The sequence below is a fragment of the Canis lupus genome, chromosome 11, assembly GCF_048164855.1.
Source record: "Canis lupus baileyi chromosome 11, mCanLup2.hap1, whole genome shotgun sequence".
Lineage (NCBI taxonomy): Eukaryota > Metazoa > Chordata > Mammalia > Carnivora > Canidae > Canis > Canis lupus.
This window is the reverse complement of record NC_132848.1, coordinates 28,963,228-28,983,845: the sequence shown is the minus strand read 5'-3', so window position 1 is coordinate 28,983,845 and position 20,618 is coordinate 28,963,228. Positions and strand designations below refer to the sequence as shown.

The 20,618-nt window shown below is 41.9% G+C and overlaps 2 protein-coding genes across 6 annotated transcripts in view; one reads left to right on the top strand and one right to left on the bottom strand.

Moving 5' to 3' along the window:
* The window catches only part of KDELR3 (KDEL endoplasmic reticulum protein retention receptor 3), a 22,222-nt gene extending 12,609 nt beyond the window's left edge, over positions 1-9,613 (top strand). For 2 of the 4 annotated variants that reach the window (XR_012039235.1, XR_012039236.1), the window contains 2 exons: positions 629-729; positions 5,538-5,563. Coding sequence is in view for 2 of the 4 variants with exons in the window: in XM_072843965.1 (XP_072700066.1) it covers positions 629-729; positions 5,538-5,696; positions 6,554-6,806; positions 7,586-7,626 (554 nt within the window). In the remaining 2 variants the exon portion in view is untranslated. Of the gene's footprint in view, positions 1-628; positions 730-5,537; positions 5,697-6,553; positions 6,807-7,585 lie in introns of those variants that run through there. The other 2 variants (XM_072843966.1, XM_072843965.1) reach the window with 2 other exon arrangements.
* DDX17 (DEAD-box helicase 17) overlaps positions 8,510-20,618 on the bottom strand; it is a 20,812-nt gene continuing 8,703 nt past the window's right edge. The window contains exons 6-13 of one of the 2 annotated variants that reach the window (XM_072843940.1): positions 20,128-20,269; positions 19,236-19,396; positions 18,976-19,148; positions 18,521-18,631; positions 18,208-18,269; positions 16,785-16,844; positions 12,574-12,816; positions 8,510-11,599 (exon numbers count right to left, since the gene is read on the bottom strand). In XM_072843940.1, coding sequence (XP_072700041.1) covers positions 11,094-11,599; positions 12,574-12,816; positions 16,785-16,844; positions 18,208-18,269; positions 18,521-18,631; positions 18,976-19,148; positions 19,236-19,396; positions 20,128-20,269 — 1,458 coding nt within the window. In that variant the 3' untranslated portion in view covers positions 8,510-11,093. The remainder of the gene's footprint in view (positions 11,600-12,573; positions 12,817-16,784; positions 16,845-18,207; positions 18,270-18,520; positions 18,632-18,975; positions 19,149-19,235; positions 19,397-20,127; positions 20,270-20,618) is intronic. The other variant, XM_072843941.1, reaches the window with a different exon arrangement.

The following is a 20,618-nucleotide window of genomic DNA, read 5'->3' as shown; positions in this document are numbered from 1 at the left end:
CAACCTGATGGGGCCATGTGTGTCACGTGTGTGCACGTGTGTGCCATGTATGTGCACGTGTGTGCCATGTATGTGCACGTGTGTGCCAATAAAGATCTGGGAGGACACACAGTGAGTCTTTGGGATTCAGGTGACTGCTGCTTTTTAATTTATATCTATGTATGATTTTTTTTGTTTGTTTACAAAGGGCAAAAAATGTTATAACTTTTATAACTAAAAAAAAGCATTTTTAACTTTTAAAATTTGGAAAATAAAACAGAATGCTCCTCTGGCCTTGCTCTTTCCTCCACCCCCTCTAGTCTCCCTGATGAATAGACACCTTATAAAGTCTGTGAGTTAAAGAGAAGCCTCCCCACCACCCCACAGCCTCCGTAGAGCCCGGAACCTGGGCAGACATGTGCAGGGGTACTGGGAACTCAGTGTTTGTGCTATTGAGAGGGACTCAAGCGATCTAGTGGGCAGGGGTATTTCCTGACCCTCAGAGAGGGATGGTGCAGGGACAGGGGGCTGTCAGTAAGTGGAGCTGGACACCCTATTAGACCTTTTCAGGTCAGGCTCTGGGCTTCTTGAGGGTCAGTGGGCCTAGGTGTCTGTGTTCTCACTGTCTTCCATCCCCCTTTGGCCACAGGGATCTCTGGGAAGAGCCAGATCCTTTTTGCTCTCGTCTTCACCACCAGGTACCTGGACCTGTTCACCAACTTCATCTCCATCTACAACACAGTCATGAAGGTGAGGGGGTGGTGGCCATGGTGGCGGGGCCTGCCGAGCCCAACCAGCCGAGACAGTGCCCTTGGGAACTCAGGCAGTGGAGGCAGGCAGACCCAGAGGTGAATCCTGACTGTGTTGTGAGCTACTGTGGGACCTGGGCTCAGGCAAGCCCTCTGGCCTCCGTGGATCTCCTTCCCCTCCTCCACAAAATGAAGATAATACTAGTACTTTCCTCAGAGGGTTTAATTAAAATTAACTGAGGTAATAAATGCAAATATACAATAGCCATCACATATATATTTTTTAAGGATTTATTTATTTTGAGACAGAATATGGCTGGGGCGAGGGAGGTTAAGAAGGGGTAGAGGGAGAGAATCTCAAGCAGAAGGCAGACTCCTCGCTGAGCGCAGAGCCCTGTACAGGGCTTGGGCTTGATCTCATGACCCTGAGATCATGACTGAGCCAAAACTAAGAATCAGATGCTTAATTGACTGAGCTACCCAGGTGTCCCAATAGCCATCATATACTAAACAGTCAGTAAAGTTTAGCTAGTATAATCGTTAAAAAATAAGCAAAAAGTCAAACATGAACCCTGAGCTTTCAGAGAGATTATTCATCCAATATCCATTTAACAAGTATTTATTGAGCACCTAACTACGAGCCAGGTACTTGAAGACATTGGAGGCTCCTATTCTCATGGAACCTATATTGTAAGTATTTTAAGTGGGGTGACAAATATTATAACAAGCAAGAAAATCTTTGGTTTGGGATGAGCCTATGCAAATAACTAAAATAGGGTGACATTTCCTTTGATTATTTAAAAAAAAAAGTTTTATTTATTTATTTTAAGTAGGCTCCATACTGAGCATGGAGCCTGGCATTTGAACTCCTGACCCTGAGCTCAAGACCTGAACTAAAATCAAGAGTCAGATGCTAAACCAACTAAGCCACCCAGGCAGACACCCCATTAAGAAATGGATTTAAAAGCCGGGTGATGGGATCCCTGGGTGGCGCAGCGGTTTAGCGCCTGCCTTTGGCCCAGGGCGCGATCCTGCAGACCCGGGATCGAATCCCACGTCAGGCTCCCAGTGCATGGAGCCTGCTTCTCCCTCTGCCTGTGTCTCTGCCTCTCTCTCTCTCTCTGTGTGACTATCATAAGTAAATGAAAAAAAAAAAAAAAAAAAGCCGGGTGATGTGATAGAGAACAGATAGGAAGCTGTTTAGGGAGCTACCAGGAAGGGCCTGTCTGAAGAGGTGACATATATGTCAAGGTCTCTGTGACAGACGGAACCAGCCATGGGATGATCAGAGGAAGAGCATTCCAACAAGAAGGAATAGGCTGTGTAAATACCCCCCAAGATGGGAACAAGCTTGGTGAATTTAAGGAACAAGCCGGGGAGTCCAGCAGGCAAGAGGTCTGCCATCAGAGGGCTGGGGGAGGGCAGGTGGCGCGGGTTAACAGTTTGGACTTAAATTTTGTGATGGGAAGCTGTTGCTTTGAAGCATGGCACTGTTTTATAGGATAAACTGAGTATCTCTTGGTTCCACTCTGATGTCTCAGGATCTGGGCCACAGCCATTAGAGGTTATACTGGGATGAGGCATTTTCTGAGCTTTTAATCAGCCCTTCTAGCTTTTTTTTTTTTTTTTTTTTTTTGAAGCTCTAAGACACTGTGGGGCTTAAACTCATGACCCCAAGATCAAGAGTCACATGCTCCATCCACTGAGCTCCCCAGGATCCCCTCAGCCATTGTAACTCTTTAAGGCCATATTGGTTAGTGAAAGGAGCACAGGTTTCAGTCAGTGAAGTGGAGTGTTACTGCTTGGATGTCGGTAACAGAGACTTAAAATAAAAGTTATTTTACGGGAAAAAATAAAAAAGTTATTTTACGGGGAATCCCTGGGTGGCTCAGTAGTTTGGCGCCCTTTTTGGCCCAGGGCGTAATCCTAGAGACCTGGGATCGAGTCCCACATCTGGTTCCCTGCACGGAGCCTGCTTCTCCCTCTGCCTGTGTCTCTGCCTCTCTCTCTCTCTGTGTGTGTGTGTGTCTCTCACGAATAAATAAATGAATAAAATCTTTTTTAAAAAAGTTATTTTACGGGTGTCTAGGCATCATGACTCTTGGCTTCCGCTCAGGTCATGATCTCAGGGGTGTGAGATCGAACCCTGTATCAGTCTCCAGGCTCAGGTGGAGTCTGCTTGAAATTCTCTCTCCTTCTGTTTCTCCCACTCGTGCTCTGTTTTTTGTTTTGTTTTGTTTTTAATTTTTATTTATTTATTTTTAAAAGATTTTATTTATTCATTCATGAGAGACACAGAGAGAGAAAGAGAGAGGCAGAGACACAGGCAGAGGGAGAAGCAGGCTCCATTCAGGGAGCCAGACATGGGACTCCATCCCAGGTCTCCAGGATTACACCCTGAGGAAGGCAGCGCTAAACCGCTGAGGTTTAGGCAAAAAAAGGTTAGGCAACCCGGACTGCCCTTTTTTTTTTTTTTTAAGATTTTATTTATTTATTCACGAGAGACAGAGGGACAGAGACAGAGACAGAGGGAGAAACAGGCTCCTCGCAGGAAGCCGCATGTGGGACTCGATCCTGGGAGCAGGATCACACCCTGAGTCAAAGGCAGATGCTCAACCACTAAGCCACCCAGGTATCCCAGCCGCTCGTGCTATTTCTCTAAAATAAATAGATCTTTTCTTTCTTTTTTCAAAGGGAGTTATTCTAATAATATAAAGGTTTATTTTTACTTTACTCATAACATGGAATCTGGGGGTGGGCAGTCCGGGTCTGGGATTGCAGCTCCTTTTAACTTTCTGCTCCATCATCTTTAGTGTGACCAGGACTCCAGGATGTGTGACTCATGCAGTTGCTCGAAGAGCCCCACACTTGGCTTAAGACTTTGCTGTTGCCATCTTGAAATTCAGTTCTTTAGGAGGGCCTGCAAATTATACGGAGTCCAAATGTGACATCTACCCTCAAGGTTGCCTCAGGGTCACAAAATGGTTGCTAGGACTCCTTAAGCATCACATCACATTCTGGGCAGGAAGGAGGAAGAAGGGGAGAAAGCAGTAGGGTGTCTGCCAACTGGGGTTAGCCTTTTGTCAAGAGCTTTCTCCAAACTGTGCGCAGTGACTTTCCCCCGCACCTTACTGACCAGCCTTATCTGCAGAGGAGGCTGGGGGATGTAGTTTTTAGTTGAGCACGTCATCTAATAGTTCCACTTTTTTTTTTTAAAGATTTTATTTATTTATTCATGAGATACACACACATACACACACACACACACACACACACACACACACACTGAGAGAGAGAGAGAGAGAGAGAGAGGGAGAAGCAGGCTCCATGCAGGAAGCCCAACATGGGACTCGATCTCCTGTCTCCAGGATCATGCCCTAGGCTGAAGGTGGCACCAAACCACTGAGCTACCAGTGCTGCCCTAATAGTTCCACTTTTAAGGAGGAATCCATAGGATGATTCTACCTATGTTGCAGGGCTATTGTGAGGACTCTATGAGAGAACGTATGTAAAGGCGTAGATATATCCTCCAAGGCAAGTTCTCTTTCCCCTCCCTATCAGACGTGCCTTTGGGACTCTAGGCGCCTTGTTGGAATGGAAGATGTTCTCTCTGTGGGGTGTTGAACTGTGTGAACTTCAGTCTGAGGTCCTGAAGTCGCGGTCTTAAAGTCAACCCAGAAATAGCAAAGCACCACCTACCTAGTTCATCCCTCTGCCCCCGGGTGTGAGTTGGCCAGCCCTGGGAGGGACTGCAGACCCAGCCCTTGGCATGGCTGAATGAGTTGTAGGAACTTCAGGGAGGCCAGTTTCCCCATTTGTGACGTGAGGAAGTGATCACTACTTCATTGATTCATTCATTCATTCCAGCATGTTTTGTGCCAGGCCCTGAGTTTTAGGGGTTGGGGATTCGGAGGTGGACATGAAGTCATCCTTGAAATCCCCTTCCATAGGGAAAAGAGACTGGTACACAGACATTTGCAGAACCTGGAGGTCATGGGTGGCAGTAAATGTGTTCCCATGGGGCTATGGTGACACAAAGATTTGCTTCATTCTGGTAAGAAACTAATCTGAAAAAAAAAAAAAAGAAAAAAAAGAAAAAAGAAACTAATCTGAGTTTTGAAGTACAAATAGGAGTTCTCTAGGCCAGTGAGTTCCCAGACCAGCGGCAACAGCATCACATAGGAACTTGCTAGAAATGCAAATCTTTAGGCCTACTTGGACCTACTAAATCAGCCACTCTAGGGGCAGGAGGAGAAAAGGTGGCCATTTATGTGATTCTGATGCGCATACAAATTTGAGAACCTCTGGCCTAGAAGGTCAGAGGCCAAACCATAAAACCACCTCATGCTGGAGGGCAGCTACCAAGACTAAAAAAAGAGAGCTTTCCTGAAGGAGTAAGGATCAGCTCATTCAAAGGTTGTCAGTCCTGGTGCAAGAATGCTTACAAGTCACTGAGGCAGATCTGGAAATTTGAGTTTTTAAGAGCTCTGGAAGGCTGGCCACTGCTAAAACCCTGGACAGAGGTCAGGTGTGGTCTTCTACCAGACGCTGTGCAGTAAGGAGAGGCCTGGGCACTTTTAAGTCTTCATGGTTAGTGCCGTTGGTCCTCATCGGAAGCATGGAGTTACTTAACAAAAGGGTCATTAGCTTCAGAATCTAGGCCAAGGACTCAAAAGAAATTGCAAACACATTTCACTTTGTCCCCCTTGGGGCAGGGCACTAGCCAGATCCCAACTCGGGGTGGCTTGGAAGCTCAGCAAATAGGCTAGATGACTTCATTGATCCCCGTGTGTCTCTTTCCCTTGTCAGGTGGTTTTTCTCCTCTGTGCCTATGTCACAGTGTACATGATCTATGGGAAGTTTCGGAAGACCTTTGACAGTGAGAATGATACGTTCCGCCTGGAGTTTCTTCTGGTCCCTGTCATTGGCCTCTCCTTCCTTGAGAACTACAGTTTCACTCCCCTGGAGGTAAGGGAAGGGACCTGGAATGTGAATTCTTAAAGGTAAACATGTTCCCTAACATCCTTCCTTCTGGATCCTTTGTAGTATCTGGGATTGTGTTCTGGTACAGCTGGGACTATTATTCATATATATTGTCATTGTAAGATTAAAAATTGGTAATAAGCTAATTCACATGCTCCATTAGAAAATGGGCACATCCAAATAGTCCTGTTAGTAAACAAAGCAGGCATTACAGCACCACTTACAGCTACTGGGACCTTGTGTCCCACAGGTGGATACTAGGGCACAGTCCAGGTTGAGATTTCAAATCAGTAGGTCTGGGCTGTGACCCAAGAATCTGAGGTAGCAAACATCTGGAAGTTTTGATGCAAGTGTTTATGGACTGCATTTTGAGAAACTATGGCTTCAGTTACGGCGAGGTTAGACAATTAGGTTTTGCAACAGTTATGTTCTAAATGTTCATGTGATGTTGTAAAAAAGTTTGCTTTAATATTCTAAAAATATTTTTATTCAGAGAGACAGAGGTGAAATGATATACTGATTATTTCCGGAACTTTTTTTCCCCTCACTATATTATTTCAGTAGACATACTATTTTAGTAATTACATTTTTATTTTTATTATTTTTAAAGATTTTATTTATTCATGAGAGAGGCAGAGACACAGGCAGAGGGAGAAGCAGGCTCCATGCAGGGAGCCCGATGTGGGACTTGATCCTGGAACCCCAGGATCACGCCCTGGGCCAAAGGCAGGCGCTAAACCGCCAAGCCACCCAAGCATCCCACTAATTACATTTTTATAAAAAGATGGGCCCCTTCATGGTCTTGATCACTCTCCTCTGCCCACTTTATCTCTTTGGTTCAGATCCTCTGGACTTTCTCTATCTACCTGGAATCAGTGGCCATCCTGCCCCAGCTCTTCATGATCAGTAAAACTGGAGAGGCTGAAACCATTACTACTCACTACTTGTTCTTTCTTGGGCTGTACCGGGCACTCTACTTAGCTAACTGGATCAGGCGGTACCAGACTGAAAACTTCTATGACCAAATTGCAGTCGTGTCTGGAGTAGTACAAACCATCTTCTACTGCGATTTCTTCTACTTGTATGTGACCAAAGGTAGGTGCTAGAACGGAGCAGGGTTGCTGGCACGGGCACAAGGAGTTACCTATTCAATATATGAGGGGATCTGGAAGTGAATGGATTATGCCCCTCGTGGTGCTTTTAATGAGGGAAGATGAACAAGTATTTTCAGGAAACAAACACCATGGAAAACACAATGCAGTTAAGATATATGTACTGTGCAATGTGTATAAAGGAGGTAACTATGAGGACATTTGACATATTTTGTTAGGAAAACATGAGACATTCCACAGAATAGCTTATGAAGGAGCCCGGAGATTGGAACCAGGTTGGTGTGACAAAGGACGAAGAGGCTAGTGTGGTCTATCTATAAAGCTGAAGAGCTCAGAGATCAAGCAAAGCTGGAGGTGGGGATGGGCAGGAGGTTACAGGTTTGCATTGCACAGATGGCCAAGTGCAGCCACCAGAGGGTCTGAAGAACCAGCCCAGAGGCTGCTGTGTAGAATAAAAGGCAACTAAAGTAGGAAGACTAGGGATGGGGCAGTTGCAGTTGTTCAATTGGTCACCAGTTTGTGGGCAGATCTCAAGTGAATCAGAAATGGAGGCCAAACTGTTTATGACCTAAGGGAAAGGGGGATCAGTAACCAAGATGGGTTGGGGCGGGCGTGTCACTAAGCCTGTAGTTTAACCTGGAATGAAGCTTCCCCCTTGGCTTCAACAGCCAAACACCTATTATGAACCAGAGATTAGAGACACTGCAGTTACAAGGGAGTCTGCAGTGTGATAAATTCTAATTTCATTCCATTTTTTTCTAGTCCTTAAAGGAAAGAAGTTAAGTCTTCCAATGCCCATTTGAGGGCCTGAGATGATTCTACACCTTAACAAGGACACAGAGCAAGCTATTTGAAATGTTCTCCTGGATGACTTGGGCCAAGTGTTAAAATGAGAAAAATGCTTAGTGTGGATTTCAGCAAAGCACTGATCTATCTAGAAGACGTTCTCCCGTCCCTTAAATTATAGCACCAATAAAAAGTTTAGGCCAATTAACACAAGCATGGTGCCTCACATCAACTGTGTATAAAGAAATATTAGGTGTTTAATCCATGGATGGGTCAAATAAACCATTGCTCCCTAAAGTCTTAGCATGACCCTCACGCTAACAGTCAATCCCATCCGGAAAGAAGTCTGTGTATAAGGCAAATGTCCCCAAAGATCAGCCTTAAAGTATTAGCATGTTGTTGTGATTTTCACTTTCCAGATAGAAGACTAAGTTTAGGGAGTGATACAGAGGTGATCTAGTCTTAATGGGAGTGAAATGTCATTTTACTTTCAACCTGCCTTCAGGCCATAAGTGAAAGCCAAATTCATTAGCTTTGGTTAGACCTAAGTAGTTTCCTTCCTCACTTTTACAATGGACTTGGGTCTTGCTATAGCTCACAGCAGCTCCATACAGTACTTTGATCCCACCTAGGTGGGTACCGCTACCATGACCACCATTTACCAATAAGGAAACAAATGCCCAAGCCTTTACCTACTAGATGCCCAGCTAGGTGCCCAGCCTTGCTTTGTGACTCAAATTCTTCCATTAAAATCAATCAGTCCCACCTCCCTTTCACATTTTTAGGTGCTAAGGGGATTACTCAATCTGACGTCCCCAAACTTGAAGTAAATAAAAACTGTTAATAAAACTACCACTGGACTATAGTCAGATAATTTTCAAGCAATAAAAAGTTCACGCCTTATTGTCAACAGTGTTTTATTTATACCTACAAAAGAAAACAAGATGGTATCAAAAGGACAATTTACAAACTAAGAATAGTAACATAGCTCTTAGCATCCTGTGCCTGAACATCACACATCTACAAATCTTTCAAGTCTTAACGCAACAGGAATGTGTTCAGAGACCAGCAACACATGAATAGAGCACTGATCCCAAGCAAAAAGCCACCAACCTTTTAGATGAGAGAAGTCCACACAATGAATTGTTAGGGAGGAATTGGGGGGAAGCAGCCCCACAGCTTTATATTGAAATCCTTTCCCTAAATGACTTTCAACCATGACTGCAATAATAACTAGCGTCACATGAGGACTCTTCTGCTCATGTTCTGAAGCAAAGGCAGAACGTGAATTACGAGTGACAAAGAAGCAGAAGAGTTACTCTAAAGCTATATATGAAAGACTCTGCTAGATTTCAGCTGTGCTCAGGCCACAATAGCTTTTGAGATTTGGAATATGCTGTTATTCTGACTTTATGACCACAGCATCCCTGGGGGGAAAAGGGTTGGCAAGCAGCAGACCAAATACCACTTGCCTACCCAGAGACCTTTCCCACAAAGCTGCATTAAGACCTGCAAGAGAGTAAGAAGGACAACCCTTGTGGTGGCACCTGTTTAAAAATAATCAGAATTCTGGTGTACAAAGAAATGTCTACAATGGACTGGTCAATGCTTAGACCAAAAAAAAAAAAAATAATAATTTTTTTTTTCTTTTTCAGGGGTGAGGGGGCACTTTGGTTCGAAAGCACAGAGCAGTTTTGCCAAATTTTCCTGTGCCTACCATCCTCCCTCAGCCTCAACTTCTCGAAGGGGGAAAAAAAGAGTATAGTTAAAGAAAAAGTGTGTGTGGGGGGATGGGGGACAACAAGTTCTCACATGCGTACATTTCAGCTTATGCTGACAACCTACCTGTATGTTGCACATTCAACCATACTTTTCAGAACCCCTCAGAAACCATCCCTTTTCTCTCCCTGAAGAATTTTTTAAAAACAACAAAACAAAAAAAAACAAAAAACCTCAAGTATTTAGATATTACAAACCAGCAAGCACCCTCAGTCCTTAGCCAAAGGATGCAGTGGAGCCTTCCCCCTTTAACTACATTGTTAACCAACAATACCAGTAACAGCATAAAAAATTAATAGTCCAACACTGGATATGGAAGAGGGTTCTGGGGTCATCTGATCTCCTTGTCCTGTCCTGTTACAGTGAACACACAAGAGCAGAAAATCCTTTCTAGGCTCATGTGCTATAGGAAGTCTCAGTAAAACAGTATCACTACTGGAAGGGGACGAACTCACCTACCTTCAGGAGGAAGAAAAGTGAGGACGTGGGCTTAGTCCTCTGTAACTTTTCTTAAGCACTACCTACCTGTAAAAAGCTGAGTGCAAAAGGATGCTGAAGAAAATTTGCATCCAAGAGCTGTTACAAAGCACTGCAGAGAAGAGTATGAAGAGAATTAAGAGCTTTCTTAACAGACCCCAAAGGTTCTTTATTCAAGATAATTTGGCCAAAAGGGCTGAGTAGCTAGCAAAGAGGTGCTTTTGTATTCTAGCTCTACAACTGAGATATAAAGAAAATTTGCCACTGAGTATATTCGGTTTATAATTAAAGGTGGTTTTTACACTGTAGGTGGATGCATACTTAACTGGTTATTTAACTAACTGGTTAATAAATTTTCAGTGAGCATTTATGTTCATTCTGCTCAGAGCAGCTATCTAGTTGGAAAATGAATTTCACAGATGGTCCCTGGTTATGTGGGGAAGAAAAATAGGCAGCTTCCACCCAGATGCTGAGAGGCTACATTTAACCATTGCAATAAACACTTGGGGTTTTTAATTTAAAAGATACACTTAAGAAACTCAGACTCAGCAATTCAATGTCTAACCTGACTAAAATGGTTATTTTTCAGTAACTGGGAAGGGGCAAGGTGGAATATAAGGGAGACAAAACCAATTAGGAATTTTTTTAAACTGTCAAATGCACTTAAACAAGCAATCAGCCAAAATGACAATGGCAAAGCATTGTCTTAGAAACTCATCAGGCCTGAGGAACATTAAAAAGCATTACAGAAAATGTGCAGGGAATTCCCTCTTGGTTTTCTAACCCAGTAATGAGAGCAATCTAAAGCACAGATGCCATCTTCTTCTGCAGAATTCAACCCTCTACCCTCCCCCCTACCCCAACTCAGGACAACAACAAAAAAATGGGCTCCCACAAAAGGGCCTAATACCTTACTTTTTCTTTTAAGATGAAAAATAGCTCAAGTATCCTCAACATGCAAGAAGTTGGGGAAAAAAAAAAAAATCTCTTCCAGTCGGCTATATATATATGTTTTTTTACAAAATCTGTTATTACAGACTGGATCATTTTGGCGGACAGAAGAAACCTGGCAGTGAATTCTAACTAATCTGCATGAAAGACAAATCACAATGGTTGGGAAAAAAAATAAAAAAGAAAAAGAAAGAAAAGGGGAAGAGAAAAAAAAGGGGAAAGACAGCGTTCCTTTAAATGTAGTAAGTCTGCACAAGTCACTACCACTTGAGTGGTTTCATTTACGTGAAGGAGGAGGGGGAGGAGGAGGAGGGGGGTATTGGTAGGCAGTCTGCCCCATGTAACCTATCATATTGGTAGCTCCTGGAGGCTGTGCAAACTGTTGTGACATCAGTGGCTGTGGCTGCTGCCCAGACCGGCCTATCCCACTAAACTGCTGGCTAGAGCTCTGTGAACTTCTCCCAGTTGAGGTGGTGCTACTAGCCCCATAAGTGCCAGCGCCATATTCTTGGGCTGTATAGCCACTGGTGCCATAAGCAGCTGCCCCATAGGTGCCTTGACCATAGGTGTATTGGCCTGCTTGTGCTCCAAAGGCAGAATTTGGACTTCCATAGCCACTGCCGTTAGCATAACCGGCTCTATCGGTTTCACTACGATCCCGATAGCTCGCAGAGTCTCTCCGGCCACCATCCTTGACTCCTCGAAGCCTCCGGTCACACTCATCCTGATACATCAGATTGGGATTGTTGGCTGAAGAAGTGGTCCGGTATCGAGAACGACCTCCTAAGGGGAAGACACGAGGTATCTTTAATGCCAGATACACAATCCAAATGCAACCAGATGTAAAAACTCTACAACACAAAAGTATTCAATGCTCTTTGTTGATCTTTTAACTAGGCCAGCCTCCAAATTACTTTAAAACTATACCCATAATCTGATTCTTTAATAGCACATATTCAGAAAAAATGGTGAATATTAAAGGTCATTCAACTTGTCACCGTTTTAGGTCCTTTTTCCCTTTGAGGATTTACTGAGAAATACAATCTTCAAAATGCAGGAACAATGGTAGAAAAGTTTAGGTGACTTACCACAAGTTAAAGAACAAAGACAAGCAGCTAAGTTCAGATTACCCTACCAGGACCCTCTACTAGTGGGTTCTCTATGTTGTTTTGTGGACCTAAATGCATCAGAATTACCTCACAAGCTTTAGGATCCTAGGTTCAATTCCAAACCCACTTAAAAACCAAAAAACTTGTTATTTTAAAAACTTCTTGGGTGATTTTAATGGCTTCAGCATGCAATAAGTTTGGGACAAAATAATTCCAAACTGGTATGGTAGTCAAGCCCTGATCCAAGTATATTTGCAACTATCCAATTTTCAGATCCATTAATTATGCCTGTTTCTACTACCATAAAATGGTGTAAAATTACTCATCTCTTCACCTTAAAAACTGAAAACCTAATATACTACACTAAGGCTTTTGAAGGTATTAAAAGCAATCAGAATTCAGCTTAATTCTGAACATGTACCATGTACTTCAAAACACAAAGGCCAGTTTTATAATACTGCCTATGGAAATACTGGACAATCTCCACAGCCCCCACCTCGCAACCTTCAATATGGGCTTACTTAAGAGAGACTATGAAAAACTAGTCATCACTGTCCTTTGTTATTAAGCAACATACTCAAAAGCTTTCAACAGGACTTAAAAAACAAAAAGATACCTTGGTAGTACCTGGAAAACTCCAGGACTTACCCTTACCCCCTCCTCCGCCGCCTCCTCTGTGGTCCACCAACTGCATCAGTTTTGGGTTGATAGCCTGGTTAGCCTCTTCCAGCACTTTGATCAGCTCTCTGGCCTGCTTTAGGTTCCCTGGGGTGAAGAAGGTGTAGGCGGTGCCCTTGTTGGTGCTACGGGCTGTTCGGCCAATACGGTGCACATAATCCTCTGAGCTGTTTGGATAGTCATAGTTGATCACAAACTTGACATCTTCCACATCTTCAAAGCCAACGATGAGTCAGTGTGCAGGTTGATGTAGCAGGGAAAGAGAAGGTAAAGGACATGCCAACAACAGGTGGGAAGCACGAATGCAGATGACAGCAAGAGGAAAGAAGACTAAGTTAGTAACCACACTGAACATGAACAAAAAAAGACTCATCCCAACAGAGTAAAAGAGGATGAATGATTCTTGGGACATGCACAGGAAGTGGCATCTTTATCAGCTGTAAAATCCTAAGGGAATCCCATCCAACCATCCAAACTCCTGCCTCTTCTTTATTTTAACCAATAGACCGGCAGGAATCGTATCCAATTCCAGCTCCTTTTCCAAACTGGAAATGTAGAAGCAAAGTGGTTACCACCGATAAGGTACAAGGTCAAATTACTTCTACTCTGTTGGGAGAAGCCTGGCAAAATCTACCAGTAATATAACAAACTTACCTTTAAACCAGTCACAGAGCAAAATGAAAAAAGAAACTTCATATACTTTATTACTACATTTTCAAGGAGATTTAATTGAAATATTTAGATTAAAAAATGTTTTGCTCTTGTATTTTAAAAAACTGATCAGAGGCAAAGTTAAGTACACACCTATTTTCCTTTGCAAAATTATCCAAATTATCTTTTCCCCTTTTAATTACCGCAAGAGCACATTACACTAAAATTTCACTGTACTACCAAGCCCAGCTCTGCCAAATAAGGTTTGTTTGTTTTTTTTTTCTCAACTCAAGGTTATTTCAACTCAGTACTTGCTTCAATTATCAAAGATGGTCTACATAACCTGGGAAATTAAATAGCCAAAGAGGGTGGGAAAAACCATGAAACCTTGAGACACTTTAATGTTCTATCCACTGCTGGGAATTGGGTTGAATAACCTCCTAATGCTTAAAGTATGTAAATGTTAGTGTAATGCTTTCAGCTAAATGTTTATTTTTACCTACTTAAACAAACAAATCTATTATAACAAAGAATCCTAATGTTTTGTGGAAAAAAATCTGCATTTTACAAAGAATATTCAGAAAATATCCTAGATAAAACACAGATTTTTGTGATATAAATAATTAAAAAACATTCTCTGTTTGTTACCAGACCGATGCACACTCCCTCCTCCTTTGGGAAACCGCTGCAGCCGATCCCGTCTCTTTGCCTTTTATTTTTGGCGGCCTCCTTTCGAAAACTCCGCCTTCTGACACGGGACCACTGGAGCGCGGGGAGCATGCATCAAGGGTCCGTGGCAGTGAGAAGTCCCCACACACGCTCGCTCTGTGAACTGGCTTAGATGCTTCTCTGTAGCCCCATTTGGTTGCCAAGCGCCGGAGAACCTGGGTTCGGGTAAAAATTTCAGGTCCTCCAACGCCTCCCCCAAGGATAATTGGGGTGATTGTAGAAAAAAATAATTAATAAAAAAATGTAAGTTACATCCAAAGGGTCAGACTGCATCTATTGCCCAGACTGGATTAATTTCAGGGGAAAGGGGAGATGATTAAAAAAAAAAAAAAAAAATTCAGCTGTTGTTAAAGGGCCTGTGAAGAAAGGGGCATTATGTCTGTTTCTTATTACAATAAAGGCTCCTCAGTCTTTACTGACCCCTAAAGTCCTGAAATCACACCAGAAAGACGAGAAGGCAGTTATCACAGGGGGCAGCGTGAGTCTCCGGCTAGAGTCGTTGATGCAACAAAGGAAAAACAAAAAGGTACGGGGCCAGGATGGACGGAAGATGGGGGGATGGGAAATTATGCTCCACAGCCACATCTTCAGAGCTAGGATAATGCTCCTTAGTCCCATGGTGTCTGACCACGAGCAGTAGAGCAAGTTGAAGGACTGCAGTGAATGCACAGCTGTGTGCTTTCCTTGCAGAAAGCATGGAAGACTGGAGTCGGCAGTTCAGAAACTAAGACTTGGGAGTATCTCTGGAGGGGTTCAATAAGGGACAGACATGGTGCCAGTTCTTCATACTAGAAAGGGTGTCCTGTGTGTATACACATAGAGCTGGCTGAGGGCACATAGGAGCAAGCGCAGAATTTGGTTTTCTCCAGTCAAGCCTGCCCTGATGTTATTTGTGCACTGCCACAATATTATCTTGTTGCCTTTAGAGAAGATGCCGTAGCAGGGTAAGAAACTGAAAAGTTCATGTTTGGGCTAGCTGCCTAGGATAACAACTTTTTGAGTGACAAGCCCTATGACATGGCCTGGATATCCAATCGCTAACTGGGAGGGACTGAAACTAGCCAATAGGCTCATCTAGAGCTGCTTCGGGCCGATGTAGATTTGCCTCGGCCATGTACTGAGTGAGCTGCAGCTGATATCAAAGCTTCTGTTAAAAAACAAAACAAAATAAATTTCAATACTTTTTAGTTTCACAGTGTGTAGTTTCAACAAAAAAAAAAAGGAAAAATTAAAACTATCCCAGTGGAAAGGGAATAGTGGCTTCCTGAGGATGACTATCATAAAACTATGGGAAGTGAAGAACTTACCTGAAGGGAACATTTAAGAGGCCATCGCTCGACAGGAAGTGAAAAAAGGCCTGGTGACTCAGCTGAAAATTGCACCCCTGTCTGTGAGGTAGAAGCCTTCACTTTCCAGGATCTTGTAGGACCTTGGTCAGCATTCTGCCATTTTGGTGGGTTTTCCCCCTCCTTTTGATTTTTATGAGGCAGCAAACAAAGGGGCCCAAAACAAGCACTGATGCTGAGTAACAAGAAACAGACTCAGGTACCTTCCCTCTCCCCGCACTTGCATGAGTGGGGGTGGGATGAAGAGTCTAAGTCATTCTAATGGTAGCCAATTGATTTGGTTTAGAAATGCAAGGGGGAAAGGAACAAATATTTTTAATTGTCTAGGCAAGATGCACAAAGAAGCTACCAGCACATAGCAAGCCTGTTTAAAAACCACCATTACTGAAAGCTTTTGTGTAAACTGCTTTCAGGCCTCAGCCTCTTCTCCCAACAGGCCCAGAGTTCTAACCGCACAGATCCAGACATGACCTCAGAGGGCAGAGACAATTTTCAGTCATGGCTGCAGGTCACCACCTCTGAAGGAGGGAATGATGAGTGCAATGTATAAAAAGCTTTCACTCCTTTGTATTCCAGTTGAACATTTATCCTCTTTATGTTAAGTATTACAAGGGAATATGGTACTTCTCACCTTACTAGGCAAGAAATTAAATATGTCAATTTTGATAGAAATGTCATCTTTTTTTAATTTAAAGTTTTGAGTTATACCTGTTTACCTCAGAATAATGGGATAAAGTACCCCAAGATAGTTCTATATAACTCTTAAATTATAATGGGTGGAAAACTCCAAAAGAACACGAGCTTCAAATTAAGTTCTTAAATTGGAAGACAGCACACCGATAATAGGAACACGGGTGGGAAGAGGGGTAACTGAGTGTCCATAATAATTTTACATCAGTAAATAAAATTGGGCAATGTAGATTTAATTGCTGAATGATAACATACTTATAGACTTATTAAATCCCAACAATACATTATGTTAGCATTCACAGAATTGGACCTCACATACACATCTAGCACAAATAGATGCTATAGGGAGAAGAACAATTGTGGAAACCAGTTTCTAATAGCTTAGGTTCAATTAGGCTCATTCTACAGCCAGAAAATAGAATAAAACCAAGAAGCAGCTGAGCTGTTCAACTGAATGTCTCCTGTCCCCTCTAAATGAACAGTCATGCCTAGGCCTTGCTGAAGACCAAAGCCTGTTTGTCAGGAGCAGGAAGAGACTTTGAAAATAAAAGGAAAAAAAAAAAGAAAAAAAAAAAAAGAAAACCACAAAAAAAATAAATAAATAAAAAAATAAACAGTTGTGGGGGGGGGGAATCACGCTTTATATTCTTCTCTTTTGAATATTTATCTAAACACACATATATACAACTCTAATTTGAAATGACAAACAAATCTTTAAACCAAAAGATACATATACCATTGACAGAGACACCTATCTATACAAACCTAGCCCACGGGAGGCTACATCTGTGGCAATGAGGATGGGAGCCTTTCCTGAACGGAACTCTGTAAAACAAGCATAGTACCACAAAAGTCAAGTTACCCAATCAAGGATAAAGTATTATCTTTATAAAATAACCATGCAAACATTCCTAGCTATCTGGCCTTTTACTCTACCATGTTCAACTTCAAATAATGGTGCCAGAACATAACAAGTTCTTAAAAGATTAAATTCAAGGGAAATAGTACTTCTATGAAAATCTTTATTATACTCACTTTAGCATATGAACAACAGACAAGAAGCTACCCCTAATAATCAAGTACTATTAAAATTGTATAACAATTTGAAACAAAATTAAAACGAGCTAGAAAAAAAAAAAAAAAAAAACGAGCTAGAATTTTTTCCCCTTAAATTATGCATAACCGTGAAATGAAATAAATTTACTTTCCTAATGAAATAAAACCAAAAGTAGCAGGAGAGGAAACAAGTTTAAAAGATGTGGAATGAAAGGAGAAACCCTACTTTCTTCTGTGAAGTAACAGGCAATATGTATTAGTCTTTGCCCCCAGGTCCTGGCCGTGAGTTCCTAAAACCCTTGTACACAGAGATGCTAGGAGAGCCTTTTATTCTTAGTCTTTGACCTTGCCTGGTTCCTGACACAGAGACCCCAAGTCCCTCAGAATTTCCTGAATGATTAGAGTGTCTTTTGTGCTGAGGCATTGCTTGGTGGAATCCCGGAGAACTTCAGGATGGGTTATCACAGAGACCAAGCCATGATTATATGAGCTTGGAACTTTCAGCCCTACGCCCTACCCTTGGAGAACGGGAGAGGACTAGAGATTGAATTAATAATCAATCAGGCCTATACTATGAATGAAGCCTGCATAGGACTCCACGCGTAGCGCAGTCAGCTTGAGATTCTCTTGCCCTCTCCCCCCTAACTCACGTGCACGTTTGCTCTCAAATAAACCTTTAAAAAAAAAATCCCAGAAGTATAGGGTTTGGGGAACTCTCTAGGCTGATGAACAGTCTATAAAGACAAGACCTTATTAAATAAAAGGTAGTCTAAATTACAAAAAAAGTGTAAAGAGCCAGCATTAGTGACTTTCAAAGACAGTAGAGATATGCTAAAAAATGTCCCTACTAGTCAATTAACTAGAGCAGAGCTAGGCAAACTCTGGCCTATGCATCAAATCTAAAAATACTATTTTTACTATTTTATTGCAATACAACCAAGCTGATCTTCACATATTGCCTATGTCCATTCTTTTTTGCCGTAATGAGAACCAAATGACTGACAGAAATTCTGTGACTGTGACGATACACCGTTATCGTCTGTAAAGCAGAAAATATTTACTTCTTGATCCTTTACAGAAAGTTTGCCCATCCCTAAAATAGAGTATGGACAATATTTAGTTCTTAACTCACCATTAAGTACCCAATCTCTTTCAGGTTGACTCTTGTCTCCATGGATACACATAGCTGGCCAACTGTCAGAAGAAAAATGACCAATATTTCAGAAATCTTTAAAAAAAAAGAGAAACTAAACTTTAAAAAGAAGAACTATCACACAGAATTGTGAAGGTTTATTAGGCTACATGAATAGATGACTGTGTCCATCCAAAGAGTAAGGTGCATGACGGGCATTATGAAATATACAATATATATAATACCAATTTAGAAATTCCTACTAAACTATAAATATAAAACCTGAAGCTAATTACCTCAGTGCTGCACTCACCCATCTCTGCGCATCCTTCGAGTGAGGTCATCACAGCGTCTCTTTGTCTCTACAAATATTATTGTCTTATTTTCTTTCTCAGCCATTATTTCCTCCATGAGCTGGATCAACCTGAAAACAAGACCAGCAAAAATGCATTCAGATAAAATCTCCCCACACATTATGTAAAAGCTATGTATACAATATTAATTCCTCAAAACTACAGTACTCTTTTCACATTATCTTCTATACAGCTGTTAACTATCTGAACTGGGATTTAATTCTAAGAATCCAGTACCTCGCTTATAACTACAATATTCTGGAGAATGAGATAAAGAATGGATAGCTGGTAAGCTAGTAATGCTTTTAACATTTTTTGGCCCTCAAAAAATTTCAGGCTTCTTCAATGCTTTAATTTTGGGAGGATTATCAGGAAAAGTTTAACAGCATTATCAAAACAGTAAAATCCCTCTTACTTGTGGTCTTTTTCACTTTCCATGCAGACATCCACAATCTGGAGGATGTTGTGGTTGGCACTCAACTCCAGATTGCCCACGTTGATCTGGGTGTAATCACGAAGGAAATCCTCTGCAAGCTGTCTTACTTCTTTTGGCCAGGTTGCGCTCCACATCAATGTCTGCCTATCAGGCTACCAGGAGAAGAAAGGCTTTCTTTTAGGCTAAGGAACTGTGACAGGAAATGGGAATAAAGACAGTGTATCATCAGTTTTACACACCCTGATTTGGTCAACAATTTTACGGATCTGAGGTTCAAAGCCCATATCAAGCATCCTGTCAGCCTCATCCAGTACAAGGTAAGTACAACGGCGAAGATTTGTCTTTCCTGACTCCAGGAAATCTATCAGGCGCCCAGGAGTAGCTATACAGATCTCAACACCTGTAAAACAAAACCAAAGATATAGCCAACTAAGAATTCCTTATACACTGTCCAAGCCTCAGCAAACTAAGAAGCACCAGCTCTGATGGTTGCATTCAATACTGGAGAGCACTAACTAAAATTTTTTAAAAAGATTTCAGTTGGGCAGCCCAGGTGGCTCAGCGGTTTAGTGTCGCCTTTGGCCCGGGGTCTGATCCTGGAGACCTGGAGCCTGCTTTTCCCTCTGCCTGTGTCTCTGCCTCTCTCTCTGTCTCTCATGAGTAAATAAACAAAATCTTTTAAAATAAATTAAAAAAAAAAAAGATTTTAGTTATTTGAGAGAGACAAAGCATGTGCACAAGCAGAGAGAGAGGGGAAAAGCAGGCGTCCTGCTAAGCAGGAAGCCAGAAGTGGGGCTCCATCCCAGGATCCTGGGATCATGACCTGAGCTGAAGGCAGATGCTTAATAGACTGAGCCACCCAGGCACCGCACACTAGTTAAATTTTAACACAATACTTGGGAAAGCAAGATATAGAGATTTATTTATAATCATCAAATCTCCACAAAGTTGGTCTCTGTAAAAACTTTTCCCTTATTAGCAGTTTAACTGTACCTGGGAATTTTTAAGCTGCTGAATTACGGATTTTTTCCAAAAATAATCCACTATTTTCCTCTCCAACTTCATTCATAAAAATTGGTAAGAAGAGAAAAATTGTTAATTCTTACATGATATATATATATTTTAAATTACCTCTCTCCAAGTCTCGAATTTGGGGACCTTTGGGAGCACCTCCATAAATGCAAGTACTCTTCAATCTAGAACATTTGCCATAGTCATCAGCCACCTGCTGTACTTGCTGGGCAAGCTCTCTGGTAGGAGCCAGAACTAGACACTGAAACAAACACACGTGTTTAAGTCACCATCAAATTAAAAAGGTCATTTAAATTCTTTTTGTATTGTCTAATCTGGTACTTTAAAAATTATGTGAGGGGGTAGGGGAAGACAGTTTAAGACAGCATATGGGAGTGTGATAGAAAACATTTAGCATGTGAAATGATGGTTTACTTTTGATATAGGATTCATTATAGTTTGTGCTTTTTAAGTGGATTTACAGATTGTATTACCTAGTTTTAACTAGGTAAACAACTCTCACAAAATGAACAACTGACATTAGCCAACGATTAAATTAATTAAATTAAATATTAGTAGAAAACTAGATGAATAAGGAAAGAGCAAAGTAG